This window comes from Lithobates pipiens, unplaced genomic scaffold (genome assembly GCF_037356315.1).
Source record: "Lithobates pipiens isolate NorthernLeopardFrog02 unplaced genomic scaffold, aLitPip1_a1.2 Scaffold_3, whole genome shotgun sequence".
NCBI lineage: Eukaryota > Metazoa > Chordata > Amphibia > Anura > Ranidae > Lithobates > Lithobates pipiens.
In genome coordinates, this window is record NW_027507790.1 from 185,839,098 (window position 1) to 185,862,139 (window position 23,042).

General features: G+C 43.6%; 1 protein-coding gene across 1 annotated transcript in view; it reads left to right on the forward strand.

The window, feature by feature from the left end:
* Positions 1 to 23,042, forward strand: part of IPO11 (importin 11) — a 703,238-nt gene that overhangs the window by 206,284 nt on the left and 473,912 nt on the right. The window contains exons 12-13 of the mRNA XM_077462617.1: positions 15,806 to 15,849; positions 21,600 to 21,690. Coding sequence (XP_077318743.1) covers positions 15,806 to 15,849; positions 21,600 to 21,690 — 135 coding nt within the window. The remainder of the gene's footprint in view (positions 1 to 15,805; positions 15,850 to 21,599; positions 21,691 to 23,042) is intronic.

A 23,042-nucleotide genomic window follows, 5' to 3' on the forward strand; every position in this document is an offset into this window, starting at 1 on the left:
AAGCACAGTCTATGTTTGGTTCCATTAGACGGGAACCTACTCTTCGGGAAGACTTGGAATCAGCAATTCAGCGGGTTTCCGGCAGCAGATCTTGCCTTATCCCGAAGAGAAAGAAGAGAAAAAGACAACATCAGCCCTTTCAATTTAACAAGAGATCGAAAGAAGGATTCAGAGAGGCCAGTGCTTACAGACAGTTTTTCAGACAGTGGAAGGGAGCCGGTGCAACCTTCCAGAAACCTACGAAGCCCCTAAGGCTTCAAATAAGTCGTTCTGAAGGTGGCTCCGATTAACCCTCTCAAGTAGGAGCAAGACTAGCCCATTTCGGGGGGAGGGGGGGGTTTAGGCGGACAAATTACAGGATGCCTGGATTGTTGCCGTCATTCGATCACGTTATCGCCTCGTTCAGAACAAGGCCCCCTCAGACCTTGTTCGTAGAATCTGGGCTTCCTACAGATGTTTGAGAGGATCTATAGGGGAGCTGTTGGCAGCAAGGGCCATCCTTCCGATTTCAAGGCACAAATTGGGTCAAAGAGTATGTTCCCCTTCTGTTTTTGGTCCCAACGGCTTCAGGGAGTTTCGCACCAGTTTTTGACCTCAAAGTCCTGAATTCTTACATGAAGATTCCACCTTTCAAAATGGAGTCATTGGAAATGATCATTTCAGTTGTGGACTCAGGAGACTGGATGGTTTCCGTCGATCTGGCGGATGCGCACCTTCGTGTTTCCATAGACGCATCTCGCCATCGCTTTCTCAGGTTTTCTGTGGAAGGCTCTCATTTTCAATGTCTCCCATTCGGCCCCTGCATGACTCTGAGAATGTTTTCAAAGCTACTGTCTGCTGTCGTCGCGACTCTCAGGGTCAAGGGAGTGCAAATATTCCATTATCTAGACTACATGCTACTTCTGGGTCCGTCAAATGAGCTCCTTTTACTTCATGTGAATTTCACCTGCAAAACATTCGCTCGTTTGGTTGGTTGGTTCAAATTTCGGAAGAGCCAGATGCATCTGACCCAAATATTGGAGTATTTAGGAGTACAATTCTACACGGATCGGGGTGCTGTTTCTCTTCCTCAGAGGAAGGTGCAGGAGAACCAGTCTCAAACAAAAGCAGTGATAGCCAGGCCTTCTATGATGGTGAAGGAATGCATGCAGTATCTGGGGGTTCTATCAGCCACAGTTCCAGTAGTCCCGTGGGTCAGGTAGCGCAGAAGGAGGTTTCAATGCAACTTTCTTCTTCGGTGGTATCGTCGCTTCTTGTTCCAGAAAATCTATCTGCCAATTCCGATAATCTGGTCCCTGGTTTGGTGGTCAGTAGCTCACAATCTTTGCTGCGGAGTTCCGTTGAAGGAACTAATTTCCTGTGATTGGAAGCTGTCAGATGCGCTCTCTTAGCATTCCAACCTATGTTACAAGGTCGAGCGGGCAAGATTCTTTGAAAAATTACGATGGCTTATGTGTCTCATCAAGGGGGCACGAGAAATCGCCCTCTCCTTCAGGTGGCTTGTCAATCTTCCTATGCGCAGAGAAGAATCTCGGCTCTTACAGCATCTCATCTTCCAGGGCCTGGAAATGTTTTAGCAGATCGCTTGAGTCGAGGCTTTGAGGATCACAATGAATGGGGCCTCAAACGATAGATCTTAAGGCATTGGAGGAGAATTGTCAACTACCTTGCTTCTCCCAGACCTGGCATCCACAGGCATTGGGTCAGAGTGCTCTGTCCAGGTCTTGGAACTTCCCCTTGGCTCTCAAAATCCTGCTGAAGATTCAGCAAGAAAGGGTCACAGCAATAGTAGTCTTACCTTACTGACTCTGGGAGCCGTGGTTCCCTCTGGCTTGAAGGATAAGGTTGGGCTCACCAATCCCACTGCCTCCTTGTCAAAATCACCTTTTGTGGAGTGGGGCCTGACACCCGAACCACAGGAGGATGAAGGTAATAACTTGGAAGTGAGAGGGAGGCTTTAACTGGCTTGGGTCTCTCGGGCAGTGTAGTGGAGACATTATTACAGGCTCGTAAGAGGTCCACTAATGTAACCTATCACCAGATCTGGAATACTACAGAAAGGGGTTGGGACCTTGGATCTCCTTCAGTATCTAACATTTTGGAGTTTCTGCAGAGTGGTCTCTAAGGGTTAACTTATAATTCCCTGAAGGGTCAAATCCCTGCTTTGTCAGCTATATCGTGTACTGGATATGCTCTACATCCATTGGTGATCTGATTTTTAGTGGCAACCATAGAAATCAGACCTCCATTGAAATCCTTTTTCACCAAAAGAGGACTTAGCACTAGTCTTGGGAACATCGCTGGTTCCTCTGTTTGATCAAGCTTTCTCTTGTTCATTATTACTGTTAACAGTTTTTAGTTTTTTGCTAGCCATTGCCTACCATATTGTTTGGTGCTCCCAGACAAGATAGTCCTTAGGCCGATACCAAGCTTACTACATAATTTCGTATGAACTGGGAGGTCATTCTCCCAGCCTTTCCGGCGGATACAGCTGATGAGTGGAGTAGGTTAGAACTGGTCTCTGTGGTTCCAACCTACCTGAAATGGACTAAAAGCTTTTGAAAACTAGATCAGCTGTAGTTTTTCCCAATGGGGCCTAAAAGGGTATGCAGGCAACATCCAGAGTTGTGTCTTTCTGATTTGTCAAATACCATATATATTGCATACAATACACTGGGCCTTCCTCTTCCTTCAGAGATCAAAGCACATTCAACGAGGGGTATGGCAGCATCCTGGGCACCATACGCAAAGGTTGCCCCTGAGGTAGTTTGCAGAGCAGCAAGCTGGAGCATGCTCAACACCTTTTTATTAGGCATTACAGGCTTAATTTGGCTTGTCCGCCTGAGGAAACATTTGCCTCTATGGTTATTACGGTGGCTGTTGCCCATTAAAAATTTGAGTAGCATTGCATTGAGGGTTTGGCTTATTTTTTGTCTTCCCTCCCTTTTTAATATTGCTTGATACATCCCATAGTAGGCTGACCTGGGGAGGTCCAGGAATAAGGAAAATTGTTAGCCATACTTGCCGTAATTTTCCTTTCCTGGATCCTCCCCATGTCAACCGGAGGATTCCCACCCAGTTTATCTGTCGCAAGGCAGGTATTTTTTGAACACTGGTGTGGGCAGACAGCCGCCCTTTATGGGCTAAGAAAAAGGTGGTCCTGGAGGGGTCAGAAGGGGCAGAGCTGACCCATAAGTAGGCTGACATGGGGAGGATCCAGGAAAGGAAAATTATGGTAAGTATGGATAACAATGTTCCTTTTTTTTTTTTTTTTTTTTTTTTTATAAATTCTTTATCAAGGTACAGCATGCGGAAATACAGACAGTTCATCAGAGAAAAATATGATGGCAATACATTTTATGCATCACTATATCTGTACTCTATGCAATCATAATAACACTGTATGTAAAGTTTCTTAAGTTAGAGGCATAGTGAAATTGCAGAGAGTAGGAAACCTCCACACTCCGCATTGTACCATCAACTTTTGTTGGCCTTAGCCATTTTCCTAGAAATTAGAAAATAGATTGGTGTCCTAATCCACCAACTCCGAGGAGTCAGTACCTGATGAACCAGCATCGGATAGGACAGAAAGCGAGGAGAAGAAAATGTGGAAGAGAAGGGGGGGGGAGAAAGGACTGGGGGTAGTATAGAAGAGAGGGAGAGGGGAGGAGGAGAGATAAAATATATACTTGCAGTGTACATACAATTAAGTACATACATACATACATGAAGGGGGGGGGCAGGATGATGGGGGTTTGTACCCCCAGCCAGTCGCAGCCGTGCCATGTAGGAAGCAAGACGGCTCCCCTTCCTCAAGGGGGTCTGTTAACCAGTTGCCTGAACTCCACCGAGTAAATGAACTCATGTCAGAAATACCATTTTATAACAATGTTCCTTAATATATAGATACATACATATAATATATATAATATATATCTTTATCATACATAATGGGACACAGAGCCGTATGTAATTACTTAATGGGTTATAGGCTACCTTCAGGTGATGGACACTGGTATACCCAATCCAAGAAGTTCACCCCCTATATAACCCCCCTCCTTCCAGGAGCACATCCGTTTTTTTCCCGGCAGTGTCTAAGGTGTTGGTCATGAGTGAATATGTGTTCTGAGGAGCTCCAGGAGGGATCCATGCTGGATTTAAATAGCCTCCATACACCAGATCCATCCAAAGTGCCACAGAGGCCTAAAAGGATGGTACCTGGGGCCTCGTATCCAAAGTATGAGGTTTTGCCTATAACTTCTCTCTTTGTAGGGCTGGACCGCAGGAACCCAGGGCTTTGGTCTTGCTACATTACCTAGCTTTCCTGGTGGGATGCTTTACAGGTCCAAGGGAGTTGGATCCCCGATATCTAGGGACCGAGTCCTTGAAGGTTTGCTAAACGCAGCCCGCCTGATGGGTGAAGGTTGGATTGTCTGTTAATTCAGAAAATCCTCCGGAGGGGATAAGGTAAGGGAAGAAACTTGGGTATTGAAAACATCTATGTATTCTCCCCCCCCCCCCCCCCCCCCCTTCGTGTTGGGTCTGTGGACCGGAAAACACTGCGCACAATCTCAGCAACATTTTTAAATATAAAAAGGGACAGAATTTTTTCTCTGAGGGGGCGGTGCTGTGAACGTCCATGAGGATGCACGGCAGGCTAAAACCAATAAAGCTACAGCTGTGACAGTCTCTCCTCGGCTGATGAGGAAGAGACCAGCAGCACAGAGGGACACAGGAGCTGTGGCACACGTATGGGTTGCAAAACTGTCATTCCTGATGCAGGAACGACAGTTTTTCTCCCAGCACTAGGCTGAACTTTATAGTGGCTTTAAACGTCATGACTATTTTCAGCGATTATGTGCAATTTGTATAGTGCCTCTATTTTGTATTTGGGACTATGCCTACCAAAAAAGACACCACAAAAGCCAAAAAAGTAAAAGTTTCATCCCCAGGCGTTAGGGTCTCGAGACGCATTTCCGTGCTGTCATCCTCGCCTGAATTACCAGTTATGGCAAGCCAGGGTAAACCATTGGAACAAATTGATGGTGTAGCCGCTTCTCACATCTCAGCCCCTGTATATTTGAATGAAGGTGTCTTTTCCTCTGCCCTGCAGGGTCTGGAAGGAAGATTAGTGGCTTTATTCACATCCTCCATTCAAATGAATAGGAAGCATGCTAGATCCCCCTCCCCCACTCCAGAACCTTTGCAAGGGGAACAGTGGGCTCAGGATGAGGTCAATCAGGAGGAAAAACAAACGGATGATTCCTCTGTGGAGGAAACAATGGTAGATTAACCTTTTTCAGCCTCACAATCTGAGAAATTGCTGATACAAACTCTTGCTAATAGATCAGTCGGTGGCTCGTTTGGAGCAAAGTGAAAGCACTACAACCAATTATCTGGAAAGTTTGGGTTGGATTCTCAACCTAGAGAAATCTTCCTTAATACCGCTAAAAAGGCTGGAGTACTTGGGTCTGATCATAGACACAGCCCAGGAAAAGGTGTTCTTGCCACAGGCGAAGATGAACTCCATAAGAGAGCTGGTGCGGATGGTCAGGTCAAATGGTGATCCCTCCATTCGCCTTTGCATGATGTTGCTAGGAACCATGGTGGCTTCATTCAAAGCAGTTCCCTATGCCCAGTTTCATTCAAGACTGTTGTAAAACAGTATCCTGTCTGCTTGGAACAAAACAATTCAAGCTTTAGACTTGCCAATGCAGCTGCCCCCAAGAGTGTCCCAAAGCCTCAGTTGGTGGTTACTAACCCAGAATCTGCTGAAAGGAAAATCCTTCAGACCAGTCATCTGAAAAGTGGTAACGACGGATGCCAGCCTTTCAGGCTAGGGAGCAGTATTATAAAACACAACTGTTCAGGGACAGTGGTCAAGAACCGAAAGTACCTTGCCCATCAATATCCTACAGATTTGGGCAGTTCTGGCTCTAAATTCCTGGACTTTCAGGCTACAAGATTGTCCTGTCAGGATTCAATCCGACAATGCCACAGCTGTGGCTTATATCAATCACCAAGGGGGCACCAAAAGTCTCTCAGCGCAGAGAGAGGTGATAATATTCTAACTTGGGCGAAAAGGAATGTTCCATGCCTATCGGCAGTCTTTATTCCGGGAGTAGAGAATTGGCAGGCGGACTACTTGAGTCGCTAGCAGTTATTCCCAAGGGAATTGTCTCACCTCGACATATTTTGGGCTTTTTGCCAAAGATGGGGGACACAAGACATAGATCTTCTAGCGTCCAGGTTCAACGTGAAGTTAATCAACTTTGTGGCCAGTACAAGTGACCCATTCGCATGCGGAACGGATGCCTGGGTGACCCCATGGGATCAGTTCTCACTGATGTATGCATTCCCCCTATTCATTTACAGGATGAAGCTGGAAAGAAAACGAATTATGGTGGCACCAGCGTGGCCCAGAAGGTCCATGGTATGCAGAAATTGTAAAGATGGCAGTGGAGGGCCAATGGTCCCTCCCACAATGGCCAGATTTGCTCTCACAGGGACTGATATTCCATCCTTCCTTTTGGTCTCTAAATTTAACGGCTCAGCTATTGAAACCCAAATTCTGAAGAAACATGGTCTTTCCGGGTCAGTTATCTCTACCCTGATTAATGCAAGGAAGCCAGCTTCCACAACTATATGTTATAGGGTCTAGAGGGCTTATGTTTCCTGGTGTGAATCCAGGGGTTGGCACCTTCAGAGATATATCATAGGCAGAATTCTTGCCTTTCTACAATTAGGGGTAGAAATGAAATTGGCCTTGAGTACTATTAAAGGCCAAATTTTAGCTTTATCGGTCTTATTTCAAACACCACTTGCTACTCAATCTTTAGTCCAGGGTTTTATACAAGGGGTAAGGCTGCTTAATCCGCCCATCAAACCTCCCTTTAACCCTTGGGACGTGACCTTAGATTTGTCTGTTTTACAAAAACAGCCATTTGAACCGATACAACATATTCCCTTAGTCCTTTTGACAAGGAAGTTGATATTTTTGGTTGCTATATCCTCAGCAAGGAGGGTTTCGGAATTGGCTGCTCTCTCTTGTAAAGAGCCATATTTGATTTTTCATGAGGACAGAGTGATGTTACTCCCTCGTTCAGGTTTATTTTAACCAAAAGTGGTATTTATTTTGCCACAAGGTCCTTAGAAAGGACAGGCAGCGTTGAAATCCACTGTCACTAAGTGGCACACACTCATTATATTACCAACATTATTGGGGTGTGTAAAGGTAGGCGTCCTAATACTTTTGGTAATATGTATATACAGCGGGTAAAAATAGTGTTGAACACGTCAACATTTTTTACAGAAATATGTATGTAAAGGTGCTATTGACATTAAATTTTCCCCACGTCGGTAACAACCCATGCAATCCATACATACAAAGAAACCAAAACAAATAAGTTCAGATATTAACCACTTGACCACTGGGCACTTAAACACCCTTAATAACAGACCAATTTTCAGCTTTTGGTGCTCTCACATTTTGAATGACAATTACTCAGTCATGCAACACTGTACCCATATGAAATGTTTGTCCTTTTTTTCACACAAATAGAGCTTTCTTTTGGTGGTATTTAATCACCTCTCAGTTTTTTATTTTTTGTGCTATAAAAGAAAAAAGACCAAAAATTCTATACTACTACATATCTTTGGTAAAAATAAGTACAAATTGGTGGATATTATTTGGTCTTTGTGAAAGTTATAGAGTCCACAAGCTATGGTGCCAATATCTGAAAATTGATCACACCTGAAGTACTGATGGCCTATTTCAATTCTTGAGACCCTAACATGCCAGAAAAGTACAAATACCCCCCAAATGACCCCTTTTTGGAAAGAAGACATTCCAAGGTATTTAGTAAGAGGCATGATGAGTTTTTTGAAGTTGTAATTTTTTCCCACAATTCTTTGCAAAATCAAGATTTTTTTTTCCTTTTTTTCCCCCCACAAAATTGTCATATTATCAGGTTATTTCTCACACACAGCATATGCATACCACAAATTACACCCCAAAACACATTCTGCCATTACTCCCGAGTACGGCGATACCACATGTGTGAGACTTTTACACAGTGTGTCCACATACAGAGGCCCAACATGCAGGGAGCGCCATCAGGCGTTCTGGAGCACCCAGGACAATTCTGACATTTCTCTCCTACATGTAAAAATCATCATTTATTTGCTGGAAAATTACAGAGAACCCCAAAACATTATATATTTTTTTTTTTTTAGCAAAGACCCTGGAGAATACAATGGTGTTCGTTGCAAATTTTTATCTTACACGGTATTTGCGCAGCAATTTTTCAAACTGTTTTGTGCTTAAAAAAAAAAAAAAAAAACAGTAAAGTTAGCCCAATTTTTGCATAAAGTGAAAGATGAAGTTATGCTGAGTAAATAGATATCGAACATGTCACTCTTCAAAATTGCACATGTCCGTGGAATGGCGCCAAACGTCGCTCCTTAAAAATCCCCATAGGCGACGCTTTAATTTTTTTTTACTGGTTACATGTTTTGAGTTATAGAGGAGGTCTAGGGCTAGAATTATTGCTCTCGCTCTAACGTTCGCGGTGATACCTCACATGTGTGGTTTGAACACCGTTTTCATATGTGGGCGGGGCTTACGTATGCGTTCGCTTCTGCATGCGAGCACATGGGGACAGGGGCGCTTTAAATTTTATTTTATTTTTTTATTGTTCATTTTACTTTATTTATTTTAGTTTGACATTTTTTTCCCCAAAAATAAAAATTTGATCACTTTTATTCCTATTACAAGGAATGTAAACATCCTTTGTAATATGAATATGGGATGACAGGTCCTCTTTACAGTGAAATCTTGGGGTCAATATGACCCCACATCTCACCTCTAGGCTGGGAAGCCTGAAATAAAAAAAATAAAAAAAAAGATTCTGGCTTTGATCGTATTGGCGAGTTGGTAGAAGCACCGGAGGGCAGTGAGGGGTGGGGCGTCTATGGCTGGGTATTGCAGGGTATCACCGAGTATGGCTGGGTATTGCAGGGTATCTCCAAGTATGGCTGGGTATGGCAATTTATGGCGGGGTATTGGCGGGTATTGCAGAGTATTGGCGGGTATTGCAGAGTATTGGGGGGTATTGCAGTGTATTGGGGGGTATTGCGGGGTATTGGGGGGTATTGCGGGGTATTGGGGGGTATTGGGGGTACTGCAGAATATTGAGGGGTACTGCGGAGTAATAGCAGGGTACTGCAGAGTATTGGGGGGGTATTGCAGAGTATTGGCAGGGAATTGAGGGGTTAAATTCGGTGAGCAGCGATGTGGGCACTGCAGATGCAGCCCACAGTGCTGCTAACACCGATCTCTTTCCCCTCCGCTGTACCGATCGGTACAGAGAGGGGGAGGGAGGAATCGGCGTCATAACATGACGCCGGTTTGTTTACAAGTGATCACTCCGTCATTTGACGGAGCGATCACATGGTAAACGGCCACGACGAGCGGCTGTTTACTGTGACCCGGCGGTCACGGATGATCTCGTGTGCGTGCCCCAGGGGGCGCGCAAGAGCAGAATTCTGGGAGGCCGTTAATTAACGGCCTCTCAGAGTTAAACAACCGCCCTGAAGCTGTTAATCGGCAATGGGCGGTTGTTAAGTGGTTAAGTTACGTGTAATAAAATGAATTGGTACAGGGAAAAATTATTGAACACATGAAGAAAGGGAGGTGCAAAAAGGCATGGCAAGCCAAGATATCAGCTGAAATATATCTAGGATTAGAAAGCAACCCTTCCTCTTGTCAGTGCAAATTAATATCAGCCAGTTTAGTCTCAACTGATGGCCTATAAAAAGTGTCTGTCTCATTACCAAGGTGTCACGCAAACATCTGGGTAAAAGCATAGAGCTCTCTCAAGTCCTTTGCAACCTTATTGTTGCAAAACATACTGATGGCATTGGTTACAGAAGGATTTCTAAACTTCTGAATGTTCCAGTGAGCACTGTTGGGGCCATAATCTGGAAGGGAAAAGAAAATAATTTCACCATAAACTGGCCATGACCAGGTGCTCCTCGCAAGAGTGAAAATAATTATCAAAGGAGTTGTCCAGAGTTGTCCAGAGTTGTCCAGAGTTGTCCAGAGCCAAGGACCACTTGTGGAGAGTTTCAGAAAGACCTGGAATTAGCGGGTACAATTGTTTCAAAGAAAACAATAAGTAATGCACTCAACCACCATGGCCTGTATGCACGCTCACCACGCAAGACTCCATTGCTGAAGAAAAGCATGTTGAAGCTTGTTTAATGTTTGCTGCACAACATTTAGACAAGCCTGTGAAATACTGGGAAAATATAGTCTGGTCAGATGAGACCAAAATTGAATTCTTTGGATGCCATAATACACACCATGTTTTGGAGGTCAAATGGCACTGCAAATCACGTTAAAAACACCCCCATACTAGCAGTGAAGTTTGGAGGTGAGAATATCATGATGTGGGGCTGTTTTTCAGCCTTGCGGTACTGGCAAACTTCATATCATTGAAGGAAGGATGAATGGAAAGATGTACCAAGACATTCGTGATAAAAAATCTCCTGCCATCTACCAGTATGAATATGAAATGAATGTGGACATTTCCTCAAGACAATGATCCCAAATACAAAGCCAAGGAAACTCGTTTGGTTTCAAAAAAGAAAATAAAGCTGCTAGACTGGCCCAGCCAATCACCTGATGTAAATCCAATAGAAAATCTGTGGAAAGAATTAAAAGATCAGAGCTCAAAAAAGAGGCCCATGTAACCTTCAAGATTTGAAGACTGTGTGGAAGAATGGGCCAAAATTACACCTGAGCAATGCATGCGACTAGTTTCTTACAGATGGCATCTTGAAGCGGTCATTAGCAACAGAGGATTTTGTACTAAGTATTAAATACATTTCAGTTGGCATGTTCAATACCTTTTCTCTGCGTCATTATATTTTATTACACATAACTTAGTTTCTGAGCTTATTTTTTTGGTTTCTTTATATGTATGGATTGCATGGGTTGTTACCTCTATGTGGTGAAAATTTCATGTCAATAGCACCTGTAGAAATATATTTACTTAGAAAAATGGTGACATGTTCAGTACTTATTTTACCCACTGTGTATATATAAATAAATATATACAGTATCTCACAAAAGTGAGTACACCTCTCACATTTTTGTATATATTTTATTATATCTTTAATAAAAACTCAACACAGCCATTGATGTCTAAACTGCTGGCAACAAAAGTGCATACACCCTAAGTGAAAATGTTCAAATTGGGCCCAAAGTGTCAATATTTTGTGTGGCCACCATTATTTCCCAGCACTGGCCTAACCCTCTTGGACAAGGAGTTCACCAGAGCATCACAGGTTGCCACTGGAGTCCTCTTCCACTCCTCCATGAAAATATCACGGACCTGGTGGATGTTAGAGACCTTGCACTCCTCCACATTTCGTTTGAGGATGCCCCACAGATGCTCAATAGGGTTTACCTTTACCCTCACCTAGGGTCGTTATCATGTTGGAATACTCTCTGCGGCCCGGTCTTTAAAGGTAGGGGAGCATGCTCTTCTTCAGTATATTATATGTTTGCATTCATGGTTCCCTCAGTAAACTGTAGCTCCCCAGTGCCAGCAGCACTCATGCAGCCGCAGACTATGACACTTCCACCCCCATGCTTGACTTTAGGCAAGACACACTTGACTTTGTACTCCTCACCTGGTTGCTGCCACACATGCTTGACACCCGCTGAACCAAATAAGTTTATCTTGGTATCATTAGACTAGGGATGCGCCGAAATTTCGGCCGCCGAAACATATCGGCCGAAAATTGTGTTTTCAGCGAATTGCCAAAAGGAAAATCTTGCCGATAATGGGGCCAAAAATGGGGGCGGGGCATGGGTGGGCCTCCGCCCCCCTGGTGCCGCCCATTGCGGGGGTGTTTCCCTGGCTCGTCCCCAGTCCTCCATCGTCCCTCCAACTTTCCTCCCGCCCGAGAGTGCGGGGATCTCCATGGTGTCACAGAGCTGTGCATTGAATTGCCTGGGCAGCTGCAGTAACAATGTCCCGCCTCCTGTGACAGACGGCACACTGATCCAATGGTGGGAGATTGAATCAGCCTGACGTGATTACAGGAGGCGGGACATTGTTACTGCAGCCGCCCAGGCAATACAATGCACAGCTCCTGACACACGGAGATCACCGCTCTGATCCGGGCATGGGTGAGGCTAGCAAGCTGCATGAGGGGAAAAGAGTGTGCCCAGGGCAACCATTACTGCAGAGTTTTGTCCGCAGCTAAATCACAAGTTTTTTGTGCCCACAGTGCTGCTGCATCCAAAATAGTCATTTGTTTGCCTCTAAAACTATCCACCTCTGGCCACTTGTGTGAATGTAGCCATGCTATATAAAACCAGGTCACAGGACAAAGGCTGTACTCCCTTTATTGGCCATATAAAAAATAATAATCTTGATTTTGACCCAGCTAGGTTTTTATCGCCATGTAATAGAATGGGGAAGGGTTACGTTGTTATTGCTAGTAGAGGTAACGATATGATCATTCCCAATAGAAGTCTGTTGGAACGGAACCAGGTAGCTTGCTTGGGGTTGGCCAGTTCACACCAGATGCAGTTCCGTGTGCTTTTTTTTTTTTTTTTTTGCACAAAATGCATGCACAGTGTTTTCCATGTATTCCAATGGCTCTAGTTCACACCATGCAGTCAGTTTGCGCACCGGAAACTGACTGCATGGTGTGAACTAAAGCCATTGAAATACATGGAAAACACTGTGCATGTATTTTTTATCAGGCAGGCTGCATCTGAGGGGAACTGGTGAGGCTGCATTGATCTCTTGTACCATGTTCGCAGTCTCTGACCATCTCCTGTACCATGTTCGCAGTCTCTGACCATCTCCTGTACCATGTCTTCAGTCTCTGACCATCTCCTGTACCATGTCTTCAGTCTCTGACCATCTCCTGTACCATGTCTTCAGTCTCTGACCACCTCCTGTACCATGTCTGCAGTCTTTGACCATCTCCCGTACAATGTCTGCAGTCCATCTCCTGTACCATGTCCCAAGTCTCTGGCCATCTCCTGTATGAAAATATTTTTTAAAAACAGTCATTTTCGGTATCGGTGCTGTTTTCGGTATTGGTTTTGGTTCTCGGCCTAGTGTATTTTTCATTTTCGGTATATGTTTCGGCACCAAAAAACTCATTCGGTGCATCCCTACATTAGACCACATGATATGGTTCCAGTAATCCATGTCCTTAGTCTGCTTGTCTTCAGCAAACTCTTTGCGGGCTTTCTTGTGCATCATCTTTAGAAGAGGCTTTCTTTTGAGACAACAGCCATGCAGACCAATTTGATGCAGTGTGCGGCGTATGGTCTGAGCACTGACAGGATAACCCCACACCCCTTCAGCCTCTGCAGCAATACTGGCAGCACTCATAAGTCGATTTCCCGAACACAACCTCTGGATATGACGCTGAGCACGTGCACTCGACTTCTTTGGTCAACCATGGCGAGGCCTGTTCTGAGTGGAGCCTGGCCTGCTAAACCACTGTATGGTCTTGGCCACTGTGCTGCAGCTCAGTTACAAGGTCTTGGCAATCTTTTTATAGCCTAGGTCATCTTTATGTAGAGCAGCAATTCTTTTTTTCAGATCCTCAGAGTGTTCTTTGCCATGAGGCGCCATATTGAACTTCCAGTGACCAGTGTGAGAGCGATAACATCTGCTCCCTATTCATGCCTGAGACCTTGTAACACGAACGAGTCGCATGACACTGGGGAGGGAAAATGGCTAATTGGGCCCAATTCGGACATTTTCACTTATGGGTGTACTCACTTTTGTTGCCAGTGGTTTAGACATTAATGGCTGTGTGTTGAGTTATTTTGAGAGGGCAGCAAAGTTACACTGTTATACACGCTATATACTTACTACTTTAGATTGTAGCAAAGTGTAATTTCCTCAGTGTTGTCACATGAAAGGGTATAATAAAATATTTACAAAAATGTGAGCGGTGTACTCACTTTTGTGAGATACTGTATGCAGGGCCGCTGATAGGCCAGTACAGCCAGCCCTGTTGTACTGGGCCCGCCCCCATCAGCTCCACAGGGGGGCCCGGTCAGCTTTACAGTTAATTTCTGCAAATTAAAAACTAGAGCTTTCTAAACTAAGTTCTCCCCCACTAATACTTGCTTAGAGAAAGAGGGGGGGTTGTAATTACATTTTGCTGGGCCCCATCTGTTCTACAGAGGGGCACAGAGGGTGAGCACAGCGCTTGGACTATTTCTCCTTTTTCGGGCGCATGTACATAAAGCTTCACCATATATTGCTCTGCTAGTTAAATAGATCAGGCTGCCACTGCCTTCCCTGGCGGAGTGATAATATGAGGCTCCACTTAGCTCCGCCTCCCATGCCGACTGCTGAGACTGAGGTGAGGCAACAGGCAGCTCAGTGGATGAGAGGGAGAACCTGGAGGACAGCGTGGCTGGACCTGCACTGCAGAGTGAGTGGAGAACAGCAGATAGAATCCTCACTGTCTCACATAGGTAGGCTTACACACTGACACACAGCATAGCAGGTCATGATTATCAGCATTATGATCCTCATGCAGGCAGCACAGTCAGCATGTGCTCTGTCATAGATCTGTCAGTGTGTCATATTGCTGTTTGGTGCTTACTTTGTTATTGCTGTATGCTATTGCAGGGTTAAAGTTTGTAACACACAGTTAACAAAGTCAGAACCCAAAAGCCATGTGACACTGACAGATCCATGACAGAGCACATGCTGACTGTGCTACCTCTGTAATTTCCATAATTCTGATAATCATCATGATGCTACTTTACACTTTCCTTGGGGGGGGGGGGGGGCAGTAAACATGTGCCTCCCAATCACCCCCCTTTAACCACTTTCTGTCCAGCAATGTATTGGTACATTGCTGGATTGGAAGGGTGATATCTTGGTCATGGCTGCAGCAGCAATGATCAGGATATTATTTTTTTAGCCCCAACAAGTCTACACAAAGTAAAAGTAATCTTAGTAGCTAAGAAGCCCCTGGATTACTTTTGCAGGCAGTGGAAGGGGGTTTTACCACCGTTGCTCTCCCGTTCAATCAGGGGTCCCATTAAGGATGTGGGCAGCAACATCCAGTTCCTGGGACACAGTGAGAGGAGCTGATGATGTGCTTCCTACTTACATGGTCTCATATAAGCAAGCCATTACTGGCTTAAACAAACATCTGATCAAATCGATCTTTGTTTGATCAACTGCTTTGGAGGCCAGAGGAGAGATTTGGGGTCTAATAGACTCCAGACCTCTCCAGAAGGATGACCTGTTACTGCCCTATGCTATCAGAAGGGATGTTGTTCATAAAAGAGATACAAAAGGAAATTAAAGATACAGTGTACATTTATTTTGTAATAAAATAAAATTGAAAACATTATTAAACTGCCTCTGTCCCCCTGTATTCATGCACAATAATGAACACGTGTGCATATGTAAACGGTGACAAATCTGCAGAGGTTGGGTCAGGTGAGGAGCCTAGGATGGGGTCGAGGGCGGGGTTAAAGGGGGCCCAGTCGGGTAGGCTGTACGGGGCCCCATGATTTCTAAAAGCGGCCCTGACTGTATGTATTAAGGTCAGCACACACATTGCAATATATGCAACCCAAGCAATTTGTATTTGGTCAGGCAGTCCCAAAATTCAATGGCTTCTTCACTCCTAGCAGGAATACCCTTTTTGGGTGGACTGACCCATGAGTTGATAAACAAAAAGACACTTTTACAGCAAATATGATTAATAGTGTGTGTTTTTTGTTTTGTAGCAGTGGAGGAGAGCGGCGGGGACTCGTGGAAATACAGTCTGAGGGTATGTTTTCTAAATTATTCAGCTTTGGCCTTTCTTTGAATTCTCAAAATAGGTATCATTGTTACTCATGCGTTTAAACAGGAAAATGTTACAGAGTTACATGGTTTAGGTCCTTAGGGTCTTTTCTTTAGAATGTCATTCCTCTTTATTCTCATCTGTTATCCAATAAAGTGACCTTTTCACAATACTTTCTTTAAAATTTTACATGGATTTTTCATTTTTGATATATATATATTCCCTTTCCGTACATGTTTTTATTTCCTCCTTCTCTTTGACGCTCAGTAAGGCTGACTGTCACATAAACCTAACTGCAGCTACTGCTTTATGCAGCTCAATCGGTATTATGTTTCATATAATTCTGACAGCAAATTCAGGGTTATGTAATTTGCAGATAGTCAGTGTTTTAGGTGGAAGGATTTGAACTCCATAAAGAAACAGTTCAGACTCAAATGTGGTTACAAATAGCCTGACCATTACTAAGAAAAAAAGAATGCATACTTAGGGTCCTTTCACACGGGGCGGATCAGTTCTGATCCGCCCCGTGGATATCCGTTTGCTCAGCAGGGATCACTCCGTCGATCCCCGCTGAGCAGGGAGATGTCAGGTCCGTCTCTGCACACTGTGGGAGATCGGATGATGACGGACCGCAGTGTCCGTCGTCACCCGATCCGATCCGCAGACGGATGGAAAAATAGCTTTTTCCTCCGTTACACTTTTTCGGATCGGAGCGGGTCGCATGTCAGCGGACATGTCACCGCTGACATCCGACGCTCCATAGAGCTCTATGGAGCACCCGTTCAGGTCCGCCTGAAAAACTGACAGGCGGGCCTGAACGGGACGTCAGTGTGAAAGGGGCCTTATACTATCATAGGAATTAGCAATACATCTTGTTACTAAATTTGCCCTGTGATTTAACCAGTTTCTGCCTGGGATATTATCGCCACAAATCCCAGGAGTTTTTGGACTTTTTTTTTTTTAAATCATGAGGTTTGTTTTGAGGGAGAACGGCTGGGGGAGGGCGGAGATGGGTGGAGTGGTCAGTGATGCATTTGGCTTTCCAGAACCCTTTGTGTAAAAGTTACTATATCTGCAGCAGCAAACTGCTGCTTCTATGGCAACATGTAGACCAAAGGCTGGAAACACTGTGACTTTGGTGCACAGGCCTGGGTGCACTGTGTCCTTAGTGTGCTTCCTGCCCTTTGTGTAAAAGATTCTATAGCAATGGCAGTGAACTGCTATAGCAACATGTACACAAAGGGCTGGAAGTGCTGTGCTTAGTGAATTGGTGCAGCCGCTATATGCCCTTGGCTTGCATTTGCAATATTTAACATTGAATGCAGGGTAGAGAAACAGACAGAATACCCGGAATAGAGCAGTGCTGGCCTTGCTTGCCCACAGTTAAAATGGCCACATTCAGAGCAAAGGGTAATGCTAGAACAGCCTTATTTTTAAATGCAGATTCTTAGTTATGAAGTTCCTCAATAGGATAACTGCTCTTTTGACATGCTGCAGGTGTATTCTCAGAAATGTATATGTTTTACCTGAAGTTCCTCTGTAAAGTTCAAACTTGAGTACCTAATTTCTCAGCTGCTTTAGTGGTTACTATCATTTTATTTGGATGTGCCCATGCTTTGAATCAGACGATCAATATCTGCTTAGGTCTATAGTGGTTGCTGTTCTTGGTCCTGAACATGGAGGCCCTTGTGTCACAAGCAGGGATTCAAAGTTTTATTAAGCTGAAAGCTGATGTGGAATGCTGTGTTTTCTTTATTCTGCTTGTAAAAAATGAATGTGATGAATTGCAAATCATTAGTGCTAACCATTTAGCAACAGGCAAGCCTAATCAATTTTAAAGGGAAAAACCTCCTCCCCCATACCGGTGAGCAAAAATGTAAATTCAGAACAGGCATACAAATAAGAACTCTCCTTATTTGTATAAATAACTGTTTAAAGTCAGTAACACAGGAATTAATGGAGTCAGTAATCAAGGCAACAGGACTGCTAGCATTTTCAGTTAGCGGTCTGCAATGGCAGCCCTTACTCTCATGACAGGTATACTTTGAGTAGCACTATGAAAAGTTTGTACTCCATGTACATGCCTTTCCCTGTTATAATATACCATTAGAAGACATTTTAATTTTAAAGACTCCATTTCTGTGGTATAGTGAAGAGGCGCTACAGACTTCAAACCCAAATAAAAAAAAAAAATCCTTGTGATTCTTACTAAGTACTTCATCTATGTTTACTTGCAAAATCTGCAGTTTATTCTCCCTGCATATATTTTGGTGGCAGCCATTACAATCTTGAGCATCTGAAACTGGCACCAATTAAATTCCGGGATTTTGTGCAGCTAGCATGCATCTCCTGGTCTTGACGCTGCTCAGCGCACATTGTTGATAACAGGCTGCCTAAAGACTCCTGGGATCAATGATGTAGATATCCCAGGAGTCAACGGGATAGCTTAATTAGGTCACTCGCCTAGCCAGCCACAACTGGATGTGCAGGTAAACGCACACAAAAAAGGTACTTTCGGAGAAAATTAAAACATTTTAATATCCTATTAAAAAAACGTAGTTGGCCCTTAACATGAGCAATACATTTAAAAGTGAGTGAAGAACCGCTTTAAATAATATTAGCTGTGAACAGTGGTACCTGTCGGAAAGTATATTTGAAGAGTGGTTATTTTTATTGGCTGCAAACACCCCCTCAGATTCAAGTAGATATTCCTATGCTATGCAAGATTTACCCTTTTCAGATTTAATAAAGATAACACTGTGTTGTATAACTTCAGGGGATGTTGTAATCTGTAGCATCTTAATATCTTAAAATAGATTTATGGAATTATTGGAACATGTGGAATACAATCTGTATAACCATTAGAAAAATGGTTTCAACATTTTCTGTAACATTTTCTCATTAAACTCATGTACTTGCCCTGATGCAAAGGTGTTTACAAACAAATTCACTCCCATAACATCAAAGATGTATGCTTTTGAACTGAGCACTGATAACAAACCGGAAGGTCCCTCTCCTCTTTAGTCCGGAGGATGCGGCACTGATGGTTGGCAAAAAGAATGTCAAATTTCAATTTGTCTAACCACACAATAGCAATAGACCATTTTATATGAGCTTTGGCCCAGAGAAGATATTAATGGTCCTGGATCGTGTTCATATAATGCTTTTTCTTTGCATGATAGAGCTATACCTTGCATTTTTGGTTGGCACCGTGAACTGTGTTTACAGACAGTGATTTTTGGAAGTATCCCTGAACCCACACAGTGATGTCGATCACAAAATGATGCCAGCTTGTAATGCGGTGCCATCTGAGGGCCTGAAGATCACGAGCATCCAGTATTGCGTTTTTGCCTTGTCCCTTGCACATAGATTTCTCTAGATTCACTTAATCTTTTGATGATTTTATGTACTGTAGATTATGATATATTTAAAGTCATTGCAATTATACATTGAGGAACATTATTCTGAAATTGCTTACCAATTTTTAGACACAGTTTTTCACAGATTGGTGAACCTCTGCCCATCTTGTGAGACACTCTGAATCAATAAGATGCTCTTCTTATACCCAATCATATTACTGACATCTTGCAAATTCATTTCAAAATGTTCTTCCAGCTCTTCCTTGTTAGTACCACTTAAGTTGCCAGCATTTTGTTGCCCTGTCTCAACTTTTTTGAGACATGTTGCCACCAACTTCAGAATTACCTTATTTTTTTCTTAAAATGGTACATTTTCTCAGTTTAAACATGTGATACTCTGTACTGCAGATGTAATTGCAGCTGTGTAAGGGCCATACACACGGATAGCGCAGGAGGGATACAATGAGCAAGAACCACATCTCTCCTCCTCCACAGAGGGGATTGAGAGCGGCTCTATGTCCCTTTCATAGTCCCTGTATTTTCACTGCTTGGAGCGAGGCACGTACAGTAGAAGTACATTGCAGGAAAGGCACGTGAAGAGGACTTTATAGGTCTCAGCAATGGGGGAATATATAGAACAGGGAGTGTGTCCGCGCAACCGAGGTGAAACTTTCTAAAGTAAATGCAGTGGAGGATTTTTTTTTTTCCGGGAAAAAAACAGCAAATGCATGTTAAATGTTTTATTATCCGTTGTAGACGGACGTTACTTTGGGGGGGGGGGGGGGCGGGGTTCATGGAACCCAGCTTACTTTAGAGAGTTTGGGAAACTCATTGTTCAGCTCCACAGGCCTCTCTTATCTGTAATTCCCTCTGTGTCTATTAGAGGTACAGGGTGACTGAGAACATGATGGAATACTACTTAAAGCGGGAGTCCGCCGGGACTCCGCGTTTTTTTTTTTTTTTTTTTTTTTAAAGTCAGCAGCTACAAATACTGCAGCTGCTGACTTTTAAAATAGTGACACTTACCTGTCCAGCGCGCCCGCGATGTCGGCACCCGAAGCCGATCTCTAGATCGACACTCGGGTGCTGCCGCCGCCATCTTGGGTATGGGAATCAGGAAATGGAGCCTTTCGGCTTCATTTCCCGGTTCCCTACTGCGCATGCGCGAGGCGCGCAGCGCAATCAGGATGGTCCCCGCTGCCTCTGGGATCTGTGTGTTTCCCAGCAGGCAGCGGGGCACTTGCGCAAAGGGGCGGGCACTTGCGGAAAGGGGCGTAATCTACGCCCCTTTCCGCAGACAGCTATCCCGGAAGTGGGTGCAGTTACCTGGATTATCCAGGTAACTGCACCCCCCTCCCCCCTGAAAGGTGCCAATCGTGGCGCCGGAGGGGGGGGGGGATTCCGATGAGCGGAGGTCCATTTTAGGGTGGACCTCCGCTTTAATGGACGCTGAGAGCATGGTTTGGATTAATTCTCTGAATAAGGACAATAAAGGTTCCCTTCTGGAATGGATGGAAAGAGGTAATATTAATCTTGTACAGGTTAATGGGCGGTGGGAATATGGTGGCCTGCCTACAGACTCTGGGGACTGAAGGTTCCATATTAATACTTGGGCCTCTATGACTCAAACCAACAATGACTGTAGATGTTAATGTATTCAGCTCAAACCACTGGGGTCGTTTGCCATAATATGTGTTGTTTACTCATCTATGTGCCTATATTTCGAAGAATGTGTATTGTACTCCAATGTAGCAGCCAAACAGTCTGTTACTGGTAGTCTCCTACTATTGTCTGTTTATTAAGGTGTTATGTGGTTTCTGATAAGCATGTCTGTCCCATGTTTAATTGTTAATATGGTCATCTATTGTCTGATTAATCACAACATTAATCTGGGTGGGCACTGAGTCACCTAGGCTGGTTTAAGTGACTAGTTAATAAGCTCAAGTTAATTAAATCGCTGTTGGCTGTTAGTTGCTAGTGGGGAAGTAGTATACTGTTTGTGTTGGTTGTTCTTTAGTTATTCTATTTATATTTCTGTATACTATTCCATCTGCATACAATGCTCTAATCAGGCTCACATGACCTGGTGGGGGTATATATTTTGTGTGAGTTTGTTCAATAAACTATTTCAGTCTTCATACAAGCTTCATACAAGCTATTTGTTGGCTATTCTTGTATGGTCAGCTATAATATCTGGTATCTATATCCAAACTGCAGGAAGCGGTATACTGACAGGAGCACTCAATCGGGATGCTGGGACCGTTACGCCACAGTCACGTTAACATTATAGAAATTATTGTTTTTTTTTTACTTATCCAGTGTTGACAGGAAAAACCTGCAAATAAGATGCATTCTAATTTCTGTCTCTTTCTGCAGCCGTGTTCAGAGGTGCTGTTTATTGACATCTTTCATGAATATAGCCAGACTCTGATGCCTGTACTCTTAGACATGGTTCATACTCTTCAAGGTAAAAGCCTTTCCCTCTCATGCAATGTACTATTTTTTTTTTTTTAACTATACACAGGCTTTTTTTAGAAAAAGGTGTAACATTGCCCCATCCACAATATATAGCACACATGGAAGAAACTCTGCTGCTATTGTGTTATTACAGCCAGCATCAGTAGCCACTGTTGTGCTGACGATTTTTTGTCTGGCTATTTCAGTTTTTTAATCTAAGGATATAGAGTGGGAAGGTAGTGACAGGGCCACCCAGAAATCAAATTTCAGCCAGTTGATCAGGACCTGGCCAAAATTTACATAGTTTTGTTGCTAGCTTTTAGACTCCAAAGCTGGGGAGACATCAGCTGGTTAAAAAAAAAAAAAAATGGCTGACATTCGGCCCATGTGTATGTCGGTCTGTTCGTCAGAAGCTGGCTCATTGGCCGGCTTCTATCAGCCATGCATACTGAAAAAACAGCAGCCAACTGACTCCCATTCAACGCTGCCAGCCAATGGCAAAGCGTGCTGATCCTGTCAGATCCTGTCAGAACACAATAGCACAGCGGGGGAGATTGCTGCACTAATGTTGGATCATTAGTACAGTGTCCCTGACCAGAGCTGACAGTAGTTATTTGTTCAACCCACTGGGTTGTACGAAAAAATACTTATAGTCTGTACCGGCCTTTATTAACAATATGCTTTTCATACATGCACATTGCGCTAGTTCTTTTGATACTTGGTGTGTTACATTTTAAGCAGTAAGACTAGCTTTAACTTTTATTAATCACATAAAGCTTGTGTAGGACTTTTTACACTGGACAAATTGCCATGCTTATTACTGCTCTGCTCAACGCAACTATATTCACAGACAAGCAAATATTCATTGTTTTCATAAGCACCTGTTTGCCACCAAAATGGCCTAAATGGCTTTCTTTTCATCCCTCTATCACATAATTTTAATCTGAGGTCTCAAACAGAAAAATTCTTACTGTACCAGAACATAAGAAAAATATCTATTACCAAAATGTCATTAAAATCATACTATGTCAAATAACAATGACTAACTAGGCTACACAGTCAAGGGAGAACTCATCAAAACAGGTACATGACCCAGTCTGGGTCCTGATCTATAGTTTGATTAGATTGGTTTTCTATAAAGTCCAGCTTTGTGGACAATCAAGGTTACAAGGGGTTCTATGGATGGTTTATTCTTTCTCAGCTACCAACCCTTTGGGAAAAATGCACTGCTTAACCAATCACTAGATTTTATTGGACAATCTTCTGTAAGCAGTATCCATTGTGTCCTATTATTTCCATTTTTTAATGTAAGATTAAATGTGCTTTTGGGGGACGTTGAGAGTTTAATTTGGTATTAATCCC